General features: G+C 34.3%; 1 protein-coding gene across 1 annotated transcript in view; it reads left to right on the forward strand.

Annotated features, from left to right (window-relative positions):
• LOC142358077 (acid-sensing ion channel 1A-like) overlaps positions 1–15,314 on the forward strand; it is a gene marked incomplete at both ends in the record, with an annotated part of 34,012 nt that extends 18,698 nt beyond the window's left edge. Inside the window, 6 exon segments of the mRNA XM_075409549.1 lie at positions 4,956–5,127; positions 9,229–9,353; positions 10,301–10,451; positions 13,931–14,069; positions 14,516–14,754; positions 15,294–15,314. Of these exon segments, the coding sequence (XP_075265664.1) occupies positions 4,956–5,127; positions 9,229–9,353; positions 10,301–10,451; positions 13,931–14,069; positions 14,516–14,754; positions 15,294–15,314 (847 nt within the window).
• Between the last annotated feature and the right edge of the window lie 3,812 nt (positions 15,315–19,126).

The raw sequence follows: 19,126 nt of genomic DNA on the forward strand, positions 1-19,126 counted from the left end.
CATATCAAATCAAAGCTCAGGAGTGATAGGTCCAACCAATTCGGTTGCTAAGCAGCTCCAAGCTAATACATTTAGTTTTTTAATTGAAAGTTTATGGTCGTTTCTTTTTTAAAAAAAATTGACTTTTCAATAAATAATGGCTTAATTAACTTTTCCTCTATTTTTTTCTTAATTTGTTCAACTTCCAGCTTAGTGTCAGCAAAAAAAGACTGCTTCTTCTTTCTACTGAGTTAACATTTATTCTCGGTTGCAGTTTTAAGCCTGAAATTATTGTTTTCTGGCTTTGATACTACAAGATTTTAGATTTTTGTTTGTTTTGATATTTGCCAGTTTTTCACGTTTTCTAATTTTGTCACATTATCACATTATTGACAGTTCTCATGTCACCTTATTAGCATTCAAATTAAAGCACAATTGAACATATTAAAATCCTGAAAGATATAAATCATCGTTTTAATGGCCTTGACGCCTCTTTCTTGAAGAAATCAATTGAATTTTTTAATTTTGTCTTAACTGTCATTTATACTTTGTCGTTTCGGTCGTATGAAATTTCCTGTATAGTGATAGCTTTCATTGGCTTTTCATGGAAGAATAGAAAAACCGATATTCTGATATTAGCAGATAGCTGATGGCTTTTATGACTTTCAAACCCATCGTTTTCCAAAATTAAAAAAAGAACTTTTTTAACTTCGCAATTTTGTTCTTTTTATGTTTCTTTTTGTTACCTAATCTCGTTAGTTGATTACAGGTCAAATATGACATTATGGGTGTCAAGGGAATAAAAGGGATTGGTGTCCCAAAATCTTTTTTTAAAGATTTTGTTATGACCTTACTGGCTTCGACACCGCTTTTTCACAAAGAAAAATTAAATTAATTTGATTTTTGTCATGTTTGACGTTCTGTTTGTAGATGCAAGAAATATTCTGGATCATTACAGGTCTCGAGGGTTTCTTTTTCATGAAAAAACGACGATATTTAAATAGCTCTTTTTGTTATTAATGCCTTTCATGACATTGAATGTAATTTTGTTTCGAAAAAAAATTAAAAGTATTACATACTTTAGCACTTCGCTTTTTTGTCTACTTGTTACCTAGTCTTACTAATGAATGGCCACGTACTACATTATAGCTGTTTGAAAACGGCGCAATCAAATATATTTTGAGTGCCAAAATTCGGCTTGACGGTTTTGACAGCGTTTTCTGGCAAATTTCAATTGAAATTTTGTTTGTCCTTTGTTGTTCTTTTTAGCCGCTCTAAAAAATGAATAAGGTCAGGTCCTAATGCCCTTCTATAGAAGCAGTGGTAATCGCAAATTTGTGGTAATATTAATTTGTTCCTAATGGTATTTATTACTTTGAAGTTAATTGTTTCAAAAAAATAAGTTAATTTTTTTTACTTTTCTGTTTTTGTTCTTTTTTGTATAATTGTTACCAAACCTTTTTATGGACTGGTCGCATATGTTTTCTGGTGATTTATAAGTTATTTTTGTTTAGTTTCAGGTTTATCTGACGGTATGTTGACTTTGTTATTAAATTTAGTTTTTAAGAGGGACATAAATTTTTTGATGTAATTAATGTTTGTTGTTGTTGTTGTTTGATTTTGCTGTTCGTTTTGACTCGCTTTCTTAATATTGACATATTACAGCAATCTAATGCATCAAATTTTACTCCACTGAGTTATTTGTTTTGGAGGTTATCTTATCGTTCATTCAGAATTTTTTGAAAAAGACGGGCTTTTTTGGGATTCGCAAAAAATAATTTTTGGGTTTTTCTATCTGTTCCTCATTTGGTAGACAATTATGCCAAAATTGTGGATGGGCGGGGTTGGAACCTTATGTGCCATTGCACATTACCGAGCCGCCTTGTTTGCTTTATGGTTTTAACGACTTGCATAATCAATACTTTTAAGAAACTTTTGTCTCAAGCAACTTTGTAATGTATTGAGTTCCTATTTTTTTTCTTTTGTCACTTTTATAAACCAGTCAAATGTAACCCCCCACCCCCAACCGCTTAGCACCATTTAACGCGCGCCCTCACTCTTGTCCACGTTCAATATTTTTGCATATAATAAGGTAAAACATTACAATTCATAGTTTGTTGCGGCTGGGGTGTTATAAAAAAAAGAACATCTCTTTTTGGGGTAGGGGGTCATAACAGAATTTAAAGAACATTATTGGAGTAATATAGATTGAATGTTTCCTTTCTATTACTTAACTTTACCCACTTTCTTAACATATATTCGCCATCACTTTTATCCATTTTTCATTGCACGCTAATTATTACCATTATCGTGAATGGCAATTTTAGCAGCTTTGACACTGATTTAATTCGATCTTCGCACAACACTTGTTTCTTCATTCATTTATGTTAGAAAATTCGCCATCGTGAAAAAACGTGGTTGCGAATTTTTAGGGGTGGTGGCAACAAATGCCTAATGAGGCCTTAATTCTGGTGACTTTTGCCTCAAATGGTCCTGATTGCTGGACTGTCCCTCGAGAATTGCAAATCGGCAATTGCTAATGCATTGACCTCTACTAAAAGTGTTGCATTGAGTTTTGCCGTGGTGTTAAAATCAATGCCATTTCGCATGCTTTTTGCAGTTACATTTGCAAAAGGGTGATAAACGAAAGTGACATTTATCACGCGCGCAGACACAGGTAAATTTTGCCAAATTGCCAGGAGATTGCAAAAAATGTGGCTCGGTAACGATGGAAAAGGTTTGAACATGAGCGCAAAATAATTGAAAGGAACCTTGAAGATATTTGTACTTGAGAAAGGAATTTCTCTTTGACAAACTAAGTGCAAAAATTAAAGCCCAATTAATTTAACTTCAATCCTTCATCTTTTTTGCTATGTTTCAAGAAAATTTTAAAAGATTTGAAAACTCTTTTTTTCTGTAAGGCTAACCCAAGATTTAGGTTTCGCGACATAGGATAAACGTGGTCAGAATCTCCATATATGTCGCGGAGAGGTTTCTAAACACGAGTTGGTGATCTTCTTCATCATCTGGTTTAACCAGAGCCAAATACGAGGCCTAATTTGGCCTAATTATTTTTTCTTCTGTCTTTCTTGTCGTAAAATAACGTTGAGTTGTCAAGTCCTCAACTAGATTTTCCATGTCCAGTCAGAAACTGACTAGCATTTGACCAACTTGTTGTCTGTTGACTCTGACCCTAGTCTATTGCCGCTCTTTTAGGTTCCTGCAAGATTCTCGTCCTTAATGTAAGAGTGTCGTAACATATTCGTCTAACTCTTGCATCTTGTAAGATAAGGCGTCACGGTCCTGCAAATAAGTGTCAATTAAGAAACGTGCAAGGTCTTGCAAATTAAGCATCGTATTTCGACTTCCAGTATCTACCATTGAAGATTTGTTCAATCAGTGTACGGGTTGTAAATTCCCAATCATCTTCTATATAACGGGAGATTTAGGAAATAAGGAGAGTTATGGAAGCACAAGAGTCTGCACAACTTCAACTTTTTTCAGTACATTGAGGTCCATATAAATCAGCATGCCTTCCAACTTTGAAAACTACCAAATGTCGAATAAATTGTTTAAACCCAAATCATTGTTGAATATAATCAAGGATCAACCAGGGACGGTAAAAACAAAAGAAGACATATATGTAAGCAAAATGATAGCAAAATTTAATAGGGCGTATTATCCGAGATTTAAGGTGAGTGATTCAGATACCAACACTTGAGAGATCGCAATCCTGTGCCCCAGTGTAAATGTCTATTTGAGAGTGAGCTTCACATTTGAATAGATTTAGCTGGATCACATCATTACCAATCATGTCTTCAATGGCGTTACCATGTGAAAGTGTCAGTTTCAAACGTAGAGAAAGCAGACGCCAATAGCCACTAAAAGGAGCATTGCAGCTTATGAAAACAGTCCGAAATGAAGAGATAATTATAAAATTCTCACTGAAAAAAAATTGCTGTTGCATTAATGCTTCCCTGGTTTATTTCGGTTGCCGTGTAATCAAGTAGAAACGAATGACAGTTTAATTTTTAAAAAGGCATCGTTAAACACTTTTAGCTCTCAACGAAATTTTTTATTCCACAAGTTAGTCTTTTTTGTGAAGAAATAATTATTTGCAGAATTTGTATATTGTTTCAGCCCTCTGCGTGGCGTCATAATCATCTATCAATGCCAAAATCATATTATGTTTCAACTTACCCAAAAATATTACTTAAATTTTTTAAAAAATTTTCGATATCATTATTGCGTCAGTTTTTAGGATAAGTCTCATTTTTTCCATTGCTTCGTTTGCAGCCGAGCAAAATCAAATGACACCACAGAAATTTGCACCTCCAAGTTCCATTGAGTTTCCTGAGTTATTGCATGAAATTGGACCCACTTCTGGGGCTGTGAACATTCGAAAATCGGAGCAATTCTAAAGAGAAATTTACTTGCGTCACCAGGCAAATGTGTCTTCTGATCTTAATGCACGCGGATATACAACGTTGTGGAATCTTTTTTTCAGGAGCCTCAGGATTTCGAAAAAAGCAAGGGCCTAATAAATTTAGATGTACGATTTCTTTTTAATGTTTGCTTGAGGTCATTTTTAATCTACGATCTGCTTCAATTTTCTACTAACCTTCATGGAGCACTTTTAATCGTAAAACGTACGTAAATTTCATGTTTTTGAGTGTTTTTTTTCAATTTAACGGCCATTAAAACCTATTGGCCCTGTTCATAACTTTTTTCAATTAATAAAACTTTTTTATGAGCATTAGTTCCGTATTCAGACTTCTCTTTAAACAAGATTTGTTGATCGGAGAATCAGTTCAAACCATGAACATTCCAAAGCATCAATTGGCTTGTATTTTGAATCCGAGGCACACACTAACGGGTTTTCTATTCCAATACATGCTGCAGTTAAATATTCACGGCCAGCGCAATTCATAAAACAGACTATATGTTTTTCCTTAATTTATAACCCATAATTTTAGGTTCTGACCGAGATGGGGCTGTGCTACCAGTACAACGTGAACAAAACATTCGACGATGAAACAGGTGACTACCAATTTAAGAAAGTGTACAAAGGAGGTGCTGGAAATGGTCTCAAAATGCTTCTCATTACCCAAGAAGACGAGTATTTGCCACCACAGATTGAGAGCTTCGGTTAGAGATATTGTCATTTTGAATATTAATTTATTTCCTTTATTAGTATTGGTTGATATATGCATCCAACACACTAATCTCACCAATGTGTTGTATGCCAATATCAACAGATCTATATTTGTATATTTACTTCATGTCTCAGTTGACACAGTGGTTAACTAATAAAAAATATACAAATATAGACCTTTTGATATAGGCATGGAACACATTGGTGTGATTAGCGCCGTGCGTAGGATGCATATATTAACCATTACCCTTATTTTCAATTATTTTTCAGTGTTCTCACTCAATGAGCGGGGAACTCAAACAGTCCATTGTGTCTTTGAAGTCATAGGTTGCCTTTAAGACAAATTATTAAAGTCCCAGAAACGAATTAGTACCCAGGAATGCCCCTATTCGCTACTCGAGAGTGATAAAATGTTTGATTTAAACAGAAACTGTAACGATAACCTTGATTTATATAAAGCCAAATTTTTACAATTCAATTTACCTAGTTAAAATTTTTTTAGTATCCTTATGAACATTTCGTACACAATCTCAGATAGTAAATACGACTGACAAGAAATTAGTTAAATTGAGCAACTGTACTCGAGATGCAAAACTAAAGGGTGAAGTTTATAATAAGTTAGCGACCCAGAAGTCATAACAAATGTGAACAAGTAATTCACAGTGCGGGAATTAGGGCAACAGACATAATATGTGAAATAAAAGGCGGTAGACAATGAACTTAAGATGACTTTGTAATACGTCCTTCAAGATTAGGTACAAACATCAAATAAGTACATCGTATTATAATTTTACTGCACCAAATAAAATGATTATGTACAACATTTCTCCCTTTTTGGTTAAAATTAAAATTGCATAACATGAAAATTTTAATAACAATATTGTTTATATATTAATACTTATTCAACGGTTAAATAATTATCAACAACATATTTACTGGTTATAATAGCTAGTCATGAATAATACTGTATCAAGTTTGAAATATGGAAAGTTTGAGTCTACATATCCTCTTCGTCAATTATCAATTCCTCTGGTGGGCTCTGATTTGCTGGGCGGATACAAGGGTCAGTTGGAGAAACTTCTTCTATGACTAGCGAGGGAAATGCATTTGGAATTGGCTCTAATTGAGCCTTAGTTTCCACGATTGTTTGGATAACAGAAGGTTGCACAGATTCAACATCACCAGTACGACGTTTTCTGCGGGGCTGTGTGGAATTAGGTGGGCACGAAATTGTCGATTCGCCGGATGAATAGTCAATTCCAAATCCATAACATTTTGGACTTTTTCGTGTCCTCTTTGTTGATCTTGGAAGAACTAGGTGCAATGCTTCTAATGGTGCCGAAGTAGAAGGTAACGTTAGTTCTGTTAGTTGATTTGTTGGTGGAGGCGCAATAATTACTTCTGAGGCTGTGATTTGTTGACCGGAACTTGCCTCAGGTTGGATTGAAGTCTCTGGCGGCACGAGAACGAGATTAGGTGGCACTTTTGGCATCCTTACTCGCATTGCGCGAGCAATATTGGATCGGTTAGATGAGACACCGCTTGCCGTATAACGTTTGCGGTGTTTCATCTTGCGGTCGCCCTTCTGAATTCATGTGACTTTATTTGTGTGGTTCAGTATTTTGGCCTCTGTTGATTTCTCATAGATTCTGGGTCCTCTACGATTAATGTATTTGGTCAGCTTGATCTTCCGTTCATCAAGGTTTCCAAATTTGGCAATGTCGCTGTTTCTGACAGTGACCTCGAGCTTCCCAGGTTCACGAGTTCTTGACGTAAATTGATCAGTTTTCTGCACGACCGAGCCAAGTGCTATAAATTTTGGTTCGATGCCAAGTGGGGTTCGCTTTTGTGTTGCTGGCTACGTTATGTCGTACACAATCAACATTGTGTACTTGATTTTGCGATGCGAATCAATATTAGAAGTTCTGTTGAGTTTATTTGTGCGGCGAGTGCAATTAACACGGTTTTGTATTTGAATTCGCTTAGCGAATCGCTTATCTGACACTTGTCTATTTTACTCAGATAGTAAATACGACTGACAAGAAATTAGTTAAATTGAGCAACTGTACTCGAGATGCAAAACTAAAGGGTGAAGTTTATAATAAGTTAGCGACCCAGAAGTCATAACAAATGTGAACAAGTAATTCACAGTGCGGGAATTAGGGCAACAGACATAATATGTGAAATAAAAGGCGGTAGACAATGAACTTAAGATGACTTTGTAATACGTCCTTCAAGATTAGGTACAAACATTAAATAAGTACATCGTATTATAATTTTACTGCACCAAATAAAATGATTATGTACAACAGAACACAAAAAACGAATTTCTGAGCCTTTTCTTTCTTGAAATGAGTTATGAAATTCATTTTTTGAACTTATTAAATAGGCTTTTAAGAAAACTTATCTTGAAGTTCTTGTTAAACCGGGTCACAGATCTTTCTTTGATTTCAAACCAGGTCATATATGACTCTAAGTAATCAAAGTAGATTGCTTATTTTGTGTACGAGTTTTTAGTAGTCATTCAAAGATCCTATATGATTTCCCGGTGTCATATAATGAAATAAAATTCGGAAAGCTGCATAAATTTCATTTTCACTAGAATTTCAAAAAATGTCTTGGAAATGTTACAAGGTTATATATGACACATCAAACTTTTTATAGCGCTAAAAATTCCCTTGAAATTTCAGAGGGCTATTAAATTTTTTATTCCATGTGTGCAGTCTATATTTGAATGAACATTTAGAAATATATTTTTAAAAATAGTTAAAAGATAGGCGCAAAGTTTTTCTTCCACACATCGGGATTAAAACAGAAAGAAAAAGAAACAATAGAAATTAACATAATTTTTTCCTATGTTTCAAAAAGTGTTCTAATACGGTGTACAGTTTCAGTTAGATTCTAAAACTGTATTTGTTTCAGCTTCGATGATGAAAGCTTTTAAGCCTCTTACTAATGTCAGCTAACAATGTCAGCTATGATGTCAGCTAACAGTGTAAACAATGACATAATTATGTTTCTAATAAATGATCATTAATTTTATAAACTGGATTCGGAGAAAATGAAATGAAAATTGTAATCATTACTCCTTGATTTATCCTTTAGCACCCGACTTTGCATTGAATATCGCACTGCAGTAATTTTTGGTGGATCACAGAGTGATGCTGGGGTTTCACAAAAGTGAAACTTTATCGATAAAAATGAAACCGTAAATGGAAGGAACAAATGTTGGGTGATTCTTGGTAATCATACTGGGATCATAAATGATTTCTCGATAATCATACAAGGATCATATATGATTTGTTGGTAACCATTCAATGACCATATATGAGTTCTTTGGTTTCATACTAAGATCGTACAAAGAAATCAAGTATGGACACAATGAAATCATATATGATCCTTGCATGAAATCACTGTAAATTCAACCCGAGAGCAGCTAATCGAGGAAAAATGTTCTGTTTCTTTTTCAGGTTTACTCATATTATTGTTCAACTGAATTTAATTGACAATATATAAAGGTTTCGAGGCGATCCATTTTAGCGGAGCAAAGCTGACAGTTCCCGGGTTGCTCATACATTGTACAGAAGAGGTCATCTATGTTTTCGTAGTAGTCATACATAAATGATTTCATGCAGGTCATACATTAATCTTCCCAATATGATTCACAGTATCAAGCTTTCTTTATATGCTTTTCTCTCAAGAAAAGATACAACGATCATTTATGTCTTACAATGGTCGTACTAGAAAATATTTTATGGCTTCCATGACATCATACATCATTCTTTTATGACTACTTAGAAATAGTGACCCGGGTTCATGAAAAATTAATGAACCTTATCTCTGAGTTGATTTGATTTGTTTTCCAAGGCTTCTTTTGAAAACGTCTCTTTTTTTCTCTTACTTTCTTTGCAATTGAGAAAATTCTGAATTATTCAATTAAAGTCTGGCAAAGTTCTACTGCGCCAATTAAATATAAAATATTGTTTTACAAAGTTTCTTTTGAAAGCTTTGAAGCCTCTGAATATTGAAAGCGACTAATTATGTATTTCCGTGTATAAAATATATTGCTTACATTTGTTTGTTTTGTTACGCAGAGACCTCCCTTGAGACTGGCTTCAAGATAGAGATCCATGATCCAGACGTGCCCCCTCTGGTCCACCAGCTGGGCATTGGCATTGCCCCTGGGCTGCAGACATTCGTGGTTCTGCAAAAGGAGCAGGTACTAAATTGTATTTATTTTGTTCATTTCTCAAACCTCATGTTATTTGTTTGTCGTACCCGAATCCACATCTGCTGTATTTTTTTCGAAAAAGTCTAGCCGAACTTGCCTGGAAAGTTTGCTGGTGAGCATAATTACAGGTAGCAACACGTGAAATGTACCTACAGTACATTTTCTAGAAACTACGTGAAAACTCAAAACAACCGATTTAGAATATATATTTACAGATTTACAAAGAAAGACAGCCATGAAAAGTTAAAGTATGGAAAAAATTGAGAAGGGAAAGTTCAGTCGACCATGTCAAAAGTTGTGCAGAGGTCTCAAATAATTTTATTGTTAGAAGGTTGAACAAATAAAAAAAAATTGTTCTTCGATCTACAATACTATGCTTGTGAGAGGAAATTTCAACTGAAGCCAGCTGTATCTTTAAGGTGCCAAATTCAGTCTGTGGTCTCTGCATTATCATTTTGTCAAGGAAAAGGGCTTTTTTAAAAAAAGGGGCTGTTGAAGGGGTTACAGTAACCAGTAATTAAATTCGATTCAAGTTAATTCAAAATCAACCTTCTGGTGAACTAATGAGTCATAGTGAGTCCTCAAGGATAAAATGCGAAAGAGGTGAAGTTTATCTCCAGGTTGCTGACCATGCTTCTATTCTGAACTCCAATCCGAAAGCGTGAAACCACGAGTTAAACGTGATACATCTTGTGAAGATATTCAAGATCCTGACTTTTTGAACAAAACTTATGGTAACTTAGACAGATCTTGGAAGGTAAAATTACACTGTACATTCTTGACAAGGTATTTGCAAATTACTTAATTTCCTGCGACACCTCCAAGATATCTAGAACATTCATACATATCTTGGATTTTTTAACAAAATTCTTTTCAAGGCATTATTAAGATATTCCATGTTTGGTGTCACTGAGTGCTGGTTAATTGTGCACCAGGTGACGTACCTGACTAAGCCGTGGGGTGAGTGTGTGCAAAAGTACGAGAAGACTATCAACTTCACAAAGTACTCGGATCCAGCGTGTAGGATAGAGTGCGAGACCCAGCATATTGTGGACGAGTGCTCCTGCCGATTACCCTTCATGCCAAGTAAGAGCATCAGTTATTTGGCTGAAAACAATAAAAATAAAAACAACGAATCATTAGAAAGCTATCAGTAACTTTAATGCCATGGTCTGCTGATGATACCCATGAGATGAAATATGAAAAAACCATCAATTATTCCGTTGTTTTAAGTTTTGGTATGCTGATCGTGGACACTCGAATCAACTATTTCATTATATCAGGGCACATTGTGAAGACTCTGCCCCAGAACGTGCCAAGTTTAAACGTACAAGAGCGTCGATATGCTCGGTTTGAAAAAAGCTTGACAAAAACAGCAAAAATCCATCCAATTTTTGTTGGGTATTTTCTGTATATTCAGTTTTGAAACGTAGGATATCTTGTGCCAGTAGTGAGTATATGTATGATGCAGCGGTAAGAGAGGAGAAGAATAACAAAATATTCTAAAATCAAATATATAGTAGGCGGTTCTTTTGTTTTTGTTTTAACGTTATGAAAAAATGTCGTTAAAACTGATTTTACAATATTTTGTTATTCTCCTCTCTTACCGCTGCATAACACATACACACATTACTTGTGCATATCTGGTTTTCAAAAGTACAAAGTATTTGAAAGTTCAATTTTCAGAGTACAAAAAATCATATGAAGACGTCGTTTTAAATACTTGTTTTTCTCAAGATTTTACCACACTGGTCGATGAATTTCGCTAAAATAATACAAGATAAGCGGTAACTAGCGTTGACAAGACACAAAATTCACCCCAATTTCTTACATAATTTTGCGATGAAAGCGTTGAATTGTGCGTTTCTAAGAGTTGATCTTACATAATCTGGCGTAGAATTTATCATAGATCTTACCAAAGGTCAAGGCTAATCTCTGTTTATGACACTCGGCCACTGACCTGCTGCGTGCTTGTTGTTGGCTCTACTACTGAGCCACCAAATCTTTTTTATCTTAAGAACCACATTCTTTATAAGTTATGTGAAATCAACGCTAAATTCAACGCAAATTTTTGTAAGAACTACGCTAATTTCAACGCAAAATTATGTAAGATCTATGCTTAAAACACAAAATTATGTAAGATCTACTCTCAAGTGTACATAAATTCAACAAATTCACCAACATAATTTTGCGTTTTTTAGCGGTGATACCACGGCCCGGGCAAAACTCGGGAACTGTGAAGAAATGTACTGATTTTTTATCAACACAGCATTTCTGTGCCGTCCTTAAGATCAAAATTAATCGGAAACTTGATGATCGAAGAAAAACTGTTTCGAAGAAAAACAACGAAGCAAAAAACTGTTTCATATTTTTTCTTTTACAAGCTGAAAAGAAAAGACAGTGATTGCCATCCAGCAAAAAAAATGTCGAAAAACAGATATTTAAGTTATTTTTTAAAAGTTTCCTTGTTCAAGAAAACCCCATCAACATCGAACACGCAGCATTTGACCAAACAGATAGAAGGTTCGTGGAAATTTTTTTGAGTTTGTCTAAATACAATTTATACGGAAGGTTTCCAGTCCATCGCAAAAAATGTTGGGCAAAAACTATTGAATAAGTTCAAAAATAGAGTCTTAAAGAGGCATTATCAAGCAACGCATTTTTGACCAAAACAAACAAAAAAAATTCAGGCGAGCTTTTTTCTTAAAGTTGTGTTTTTTTAAACCTTGAACCGAAAAGCTTTATAGTAGAAAATGTCCTCCTAATGAACCTGGAAATCGTGGTAACAGTGGGAAACGGAAATTTATTTTCTCGATCTTCTCTTGATAAAATTTCCAAACATAAAACATAACCGACCAACTTCTGGCGACTTGCTCTCAAACGACCGGCAATCAGTTGGCTTCGTCAATAGCTAGCCACGGTTTAGTGAGGTCAACTTTAGTTTAATTGAAAGCGCGTAAGGTCAGGGTAATACATGATTACATATGATAAGTTTAAGGAAAAAGAGAGAATGAGAGAGAGAGAGGTACTATGCGAGAGATAAAACGTGAACGAGAAAGAGAAGGAAAGAAACCCCAACCAACAAACAGAGAGAGAGCTACGAATTTTTTCCATGATTAGATTTGACTCAGCAAATTCTAGTTTTCAAGCATTGCTAGTAATTAAATCGTATAGAAAAAACGGAATGTTCATAATTCCACAGAAAAATTTCCAGAATTCGCAGTGAGAAAAAGTGATCAGAACTTTTTTTTGTCTGTTGAGTTTGTCATGTAACCCATCTGCAAGACTTCAAAATGTTTGTGGGCCAGTAATTATCTTTGAATTCAAGGACAAAAATATTCAAAAATATTAAAACCAACAGCAAATTTTGAAAATTCTTGCAAAAAAATCGAAATTTTAATATCTTCAGGTTTTAAAAACCATTGCATTGTATTAAAAGACTATCCAGTATTTTTTTAAGCCTTAAATAGTTTCACTGGCTCATAAAGATCATAACCTTGGAACATGATAATTTTTTTTCGAAAATATGAAAAAAAAAATTAAATTAAAAAAAAAATTGCGAAAACTCGATTCGTTCAAAAATTCTTTAGCATTCCATTAACTCTAGAAACCATGCAACAGATTATTATAAAACTTTGAAGGACCTCCATGGCCCCTGGTGCCAGAAAAAATTCAAAAATTTTAAAAATCGAAAAAAAGCATTTTTTTAAAATTGCCTCAATTTGTAAAACTAAAAACTTAAAATACATTCCATTACATGGAAAAAATGCAGTATCAAACCCTAGAGTTCGTTTGTTGGCTCTTGAGGCTGGAGAAACCTATAAACTGACCAAAATTACTAAAAACGCTAAAATCCGTTATGTTAAACTGTTGAGAAATTTTCCATTATCACTAGAAACTGTGCTGTAATCTATTATCATACCCACAAGTTTCTTTGACACCCAGGGCTGAAAAACTGAAAAAAAGACAGCAATTTTCAAAACGTTTGAAAATAATAATGAAAATTAGTTTAAATTTGCGTGTTTTTGTTAGGATTACTAAAACATATAGCTCTTAAAGAGATCATTAAAGTACTTATGTCTTGCAATAGACCTTTATCAATTTTAACCAGCCTCAATTTTAGACTGGTTCAACAAAAAATTCGGAAAATGACGAAAAAACACGAAAAATTGAAACATTTTTAGTTCAAAAACTCTGAAAATGACCTTTTCACCTTAAACTACGGCCTTTCCCGTGGCTTCATCACACTAAGCACTTGAAGGACTACTAAACGCGGCTATGGACCTCTAATGAAACTTAAAGCCCGCTGGGCGCTACCTTTTTATCCCGTTTTTAAGGACGAAAAATCAAATGGGCCTGGCGAAAAATCGGTCAAGCGAAAAACCGCATAAAACAAGACCAACAGGACTAATATAATTGCTACAAACTTCGTTTGAGAGCAATTAAAATTAAAGTGCTGCTTCGTCATTTATAAATTATAAGCAGATAAGGTGATTTGGTACCTGATGTTCACTATGAGATCTGTGCTTAACTATACACGATATCTCTTTGTTCATTTGTTGCAGTTCTGAGCAACAAGCCCAAAAGTAGCATTGTGTGTTCTCCTCAACTGTATAAGGAATGTGCGAGAGAGAAGTTGAACAAAATAGAAGACGGGGAGGCTTGTGGCCCAGAGACCTGCATCAAAGCCTGCGAGATTTCAAGGTGAGTAGATTTTGCTAGGTTTTTTTTTTTACTTATGCTTTAAATCGTTTCTGTGGGTCAACGATGTTCAACACGACCAGTTTCTTTTCACTGTGTAATATTAAAAATTGTTCTATTAACAGATATGAAAAGCATATTGGTTCACAAAAATTACCAAAATCCAATTAATCGCGACCTATTCTGGTCCCGAGAGGGTCTTTTAGGCTGTCCAGCAATAAACAATGTCAGCAAATTTTTCAATAAATTTACTGTTATAGCTCTGTTCTGTCACATACGCTTAGCAAGCAAATAATGTTGAAGCCCCCCCCCCCTCATGCTGATTCATTTTCCACAACACTACTGTCGCCATGGAGAGCATGGGGTGAAACAGAATTGATTTTGGAATGGAATAGCAGAAAATATCTTGAATTCAAATTTATTCTTTTGAAAGATGTGATTCTTGACAGGTACAAAAGCAGCATGTCATCAGTGAAGTTCCCCTCTTACCTGGGTGCAATCAAACTGAGCGAAGAATACCCAGGCGTGTTCACAAAGGACAACACCAACTCTGGAGGTGGGGGTGACTCGGGTGGCGACGGAGGGGGCGATTCTCGAAGTGGGGGAGACGGAGGTTCAGATCGGTCATTTGACGGAGGGTCTGTTAAAGATGATGTGAAAGCTAAGGCTACTCAGTCTTATTGGAAAGGTAAGTTCTTTCTTCCTAAAATTTTGAGTCACTAGACCTGCTTTACTCAATGCCATTTATAGTAAATTGTTTTTTGTATAAGCAACAGTAAATCTGCGAATTTTCGTTATCACTTGAATATCGAAAGAAGAGGAGGTGATGAAAACATAATCAACCAATTGCGCAAATTATTTTTCTGTGGGGTGGGGTGGGTTGGGGTGGGGTTGGATGCAATTTGGAAACATGTGGGAAAATGAACAATTGTGCATGGTTTAACTATGAAAGATGATATACAGAATTTCCGATAAGATTTTCAAATGAAACGGTGAAAAAAGAAAAAACATTAGTGATATGATGATGTGATCCTTATTGATCCATTAAATTTCCCCACTTCTTAAAAAATTTAGTTGCTTTGCTCAAAGCAATCAGCTCGGAGTTTTTTCTTATAACCAAACTTTAATTTTATATCATAGTCGTACTAAAAAATCAACTGAATTTGAACGCATTTCATTTTGACTTTATGTTTGTTAACAGTTGGTTGATGTTGTGTTGTTTTAAAGAGGTTGAAAACAAAATATCAAGTGAGTATTTCACGCGAGAGAAGTCAAAGAGAGTTTGACACACTGCTGCAAACCATTTCAGAAACAATAACCAGTTACAGTCGTACTCATAGAACATAGTCTAGTGTTTATTTTAATGGGTGCACTAATTGTAATACTTTTACGGTATACTTTACTACTCTAGTCGAATTCAGACGGTTATCTAAGCTAAGATCTTGTAAGATTCTTTAAAAAAACGTTATCTAATAAGATTTTTGTAAAAGTCCTCACAATATGTTGCAGAATCGTCTTGCAAGAATCTTGCATGAGTCTTAGCAGATAACCCTCCCATTAGTTTGACTATAGTATTCCCTTATCTAAGAAATTCTCAATTTTCTAACAGATTAGCAATTGTACAATACAGGAGAAAAGGCCTCATTTTTTTCTACTATTCGTGAAGTTGAGTGTTTTCACAATGGCTTATCCTGGTTATGGGAACGTTTCCTTTATTTTGTGGGAGGTATCTTTATTTTGATTGTTTCTGAGGTTAAAGGGGCAGAGGAAAAAAACTGATTTTTGTTCTATCACTGTTGATGTTGGAATAATAAGGTGATGACGCGACGAGGTAACAGTTACTCCGGACATTTATCAGCATTTGCTCCTACATAGAACAATTTGATTCGACAGTCAACAACCGCTCATTTTTCGAAATTTTTTTTAGTTTTTGTTATCCGAGCTTGAAAAATCAAAAACCAAGAACTTGTCACCAAATTGATTTGATGTTTCAAACATAAACATTTATTGCAGCTTTCATTTGACAAATTCTTCTGTGACTTATCACGAAAATGTTGTCCTTAAATTCTGTTTTGCCTGAAAAATCTGCAATTTTTGAACGACAGATTCTAAACAAACTAGAAAGACGTTTGATTTCACAAGCAACATTTATTAAGCTGTTTTTTGTGAAGCAAAAAATATGAAACACTTTTTAAAAGCTTTTGGATTTGTTAACACGTGGAAGCAAAAATTGGCACCATGTATCACTTGTTCAATAATTTTGATTCTCAATTATCTTTTGTCCGTTTTTAGCCGCAGACGCTAATATCGAGAATATCATTCACATTTCGATACCCAGATAAAACTGTTATGCGGAGTTTTTCAAAATTTGTTAATTTTATACAAACTCACGAAAATTGAGGGCTATTCTTTAGAGATTTTTAAAAGTTTTTGAAACATTTCCCTAAGTCTCTTTGCTGTAATTGGTGGATTGCAGTGCGAGTAAACCGATGTTTAATTGCTCGTGAACAAAAATTGAAGCAAATTTTCTAAGCGTTTGTCTTTTTAAGCAATAAATTTTTGCGTGACTGTTTTTTTCTAAAACAATTTTTTGATTTCAAGACTCGGGGGACCTTGCCATGCTTGACATTTCAATTTTTTGACTGATTTGATTTGGTTGCATTCAGAAATCAACACTGTTGTTAAGACGAAACCGGTTGTGAGAGATGCCATTACATGGTGTGCGTGTATATATATATATATATATATATATATATATATATATATATATATAGCGCAGTGGTTAATGTCACCGATTCTCATCTAAAAAGGCGAGGGTTTGAAACGCTCCCTAGTTATAAGTTTATGGACCTTTTAAGGTTTTTGCCTCGCCAATTGTTCAAGAGGATTTTTTTCAACGTTAGTGGTTTTTGTATTTAGTTAATGTAATTTCGAATACCTGAATAAAAGAAACAACTCCGAACTTGACTATATAATATACTTTCTCCTGATATCTAAGCACCTTTGTATTTGGATTTGACCCCCTTGGCTCAACATTTGTTGGAAGGAGCATTTCGTTCTCATTAAAATTTTCAATTTTCTAACGGATTAAAAACTGTACAGTACAGGAAAAAATGCACAAATTATTTTACTGTTTGTAAAATTGAGGGTTTTTACAATAGCTTATCCTGGTTATGGGAACGTTTCTTTTAATTATTTTGTGGGAAGTATCTTTTTTTTTATGGTTCGTGAGGTTAAAGAGATGTTTCGTCTATCACTGTTGATTTCGGAATATTCGGGTAATTACTCGACAAGGGAACAGAGTTACTCCCGATATTTATTGTTCAGCAGGTGCTCTTACATAGAACAATTTGTTGATTCATCAGTCAAACTAGTTTTTGTTATCTGAGCTTGAAAAATTGAAGACCTCTAACATTGTTATGAAACGTGTTTGATCGTTCGATTATAAACATTTATCAGAGTTTTTAACTGGCAAATTTCCCAGTGAATTATCATGAAAATGCTTTCCTTAATTTCTGTGTGACCACCCGCAAAACACACAAGAATTGACAAAAAATGCTTCTCTAATTACAATGTTTGTCCTAGTTAGCCCAGAAAGTGTGCATTTTTTGAACGACAATTTCTAAGCAAACTAGAAAGATTTTTGATTTCACGACCAATATTCATTGGGCAGTTTTTTGTGAAGCGAAAAGTATGAATTTTTTTTAAAAAAAAATAAATTTTGTAACTCGTGGAAGCTCAAATTGGCACCATGTAACACGTTCAATAGTATCGATTCTCAATTGTCTCTGTGCATTTTTAGCTTGAGACGCTAACGTCCGAAAGTATCATTCACATTTTGCTACCTAGACAAAACTGTTAAACGGCGTTTTTTCAATATTTAATAATTCTCAAAAATTGGGGGCTGTTCATTAGAGAATTTTTTTTAAATTAGTGAAACATTTCCCTCAGTCGTTTTGCTGTAATCGGAGAGTTGTAGTGTGACTAAACCAGTATTTAATTGTTCTTGATCAAAAATTGAAGCAATTATTGTAAGTATGTGTCTTTTTCAGCAAAAAATTTTTTGCTTGACTTTTTTTTCCAGATAACTTTTTTATATCACATCTCGGTTGACTTTTCATGCCTGATATTACGATCTTTTGACTGATTTGATTCGCTTAGCTAAAAGTTTGTTTGAAAGAACCTGTCCGTGCTCATTGATAACCAGGTTAACAGTTTTGTGGAAGTTAAAACGTTTAATTTTATGAGCGGTTTAAAATTAAAGCTGTAGAAAAGTTGTTTTTCGTGCTAAAGCCATAACTAAGAAAATGTTTTCGGTGTTAAATAAAACGTCAGATATTTGTAGTAACAAAACAACCCTGGATAGATTTTTATCTTGTTTGAGGCTTTTCAGATGAAAAATTTAAACACGAGTTTAAAAGATCATCAACTTGATTAAGTAATAGACTTCCGCTATTTTTTTTTAAAGTTCTCTCTTGTTTTAGTCATTAATTATGGCATTTTGTTTATTTCATATTATAATTCAATAATTTTGCAACGAGTTAAACCTTGTAGCAAAAAAATTACTCAACAGTTATGATAAGTTACGTCCTAAAACAAAATCTCAATTTTTTATTATTTTAATTTACCAGCGTTACAAACACCGACTGTTGTTTTTTAACCGAAAACAGATCGAAAATTCTTATGTTCTAAGAGCAAAATTGACGTATATAATATCAGTGGTCAGGTATGAAAGCTTTAACCCCGAAGAAAAATCCGTCCGAAGCTTCCTTAAGTTCGAATGCAAGCATATTAAATTTTTTGTAACTAATTTGTTGTGAGTTTTATCCGGTTTTCCCGACTCGGGTTTTATTGATTGAGTTCCAATTATAACAAGTGACGAAAAGCTTTAAGTTTTCTTTGTGCATTCATTGTACGTTCAATTTTTTTTGATATACCACATATCTAATGGTAACTCCAAGTAATATACAAGATGAGCAGATTTTTATATTTTGACCATTTCACGTACAGGTGAATTTTTAGGGCCTAACCGTTACTGTTTTCAACTTGCACTCAAAGTT

This window comes from Convolutriloba macropyga, unplaced genomic scaffold, assembly GCF_964194025.1.
Source record: "Convolutriloba macropyga unplaced genomic scaffold, txConMacr16.3 SCAFFOLD_1808, whole genome shotgun sequence".
Classification (NCBI taxonomy): domain Eukaryota; kingdom Metazoa; phylum Xenacoelomorpha; order Acoela; family Convolutidae; genus Convolutriloba; species Convolutriloba macropyga.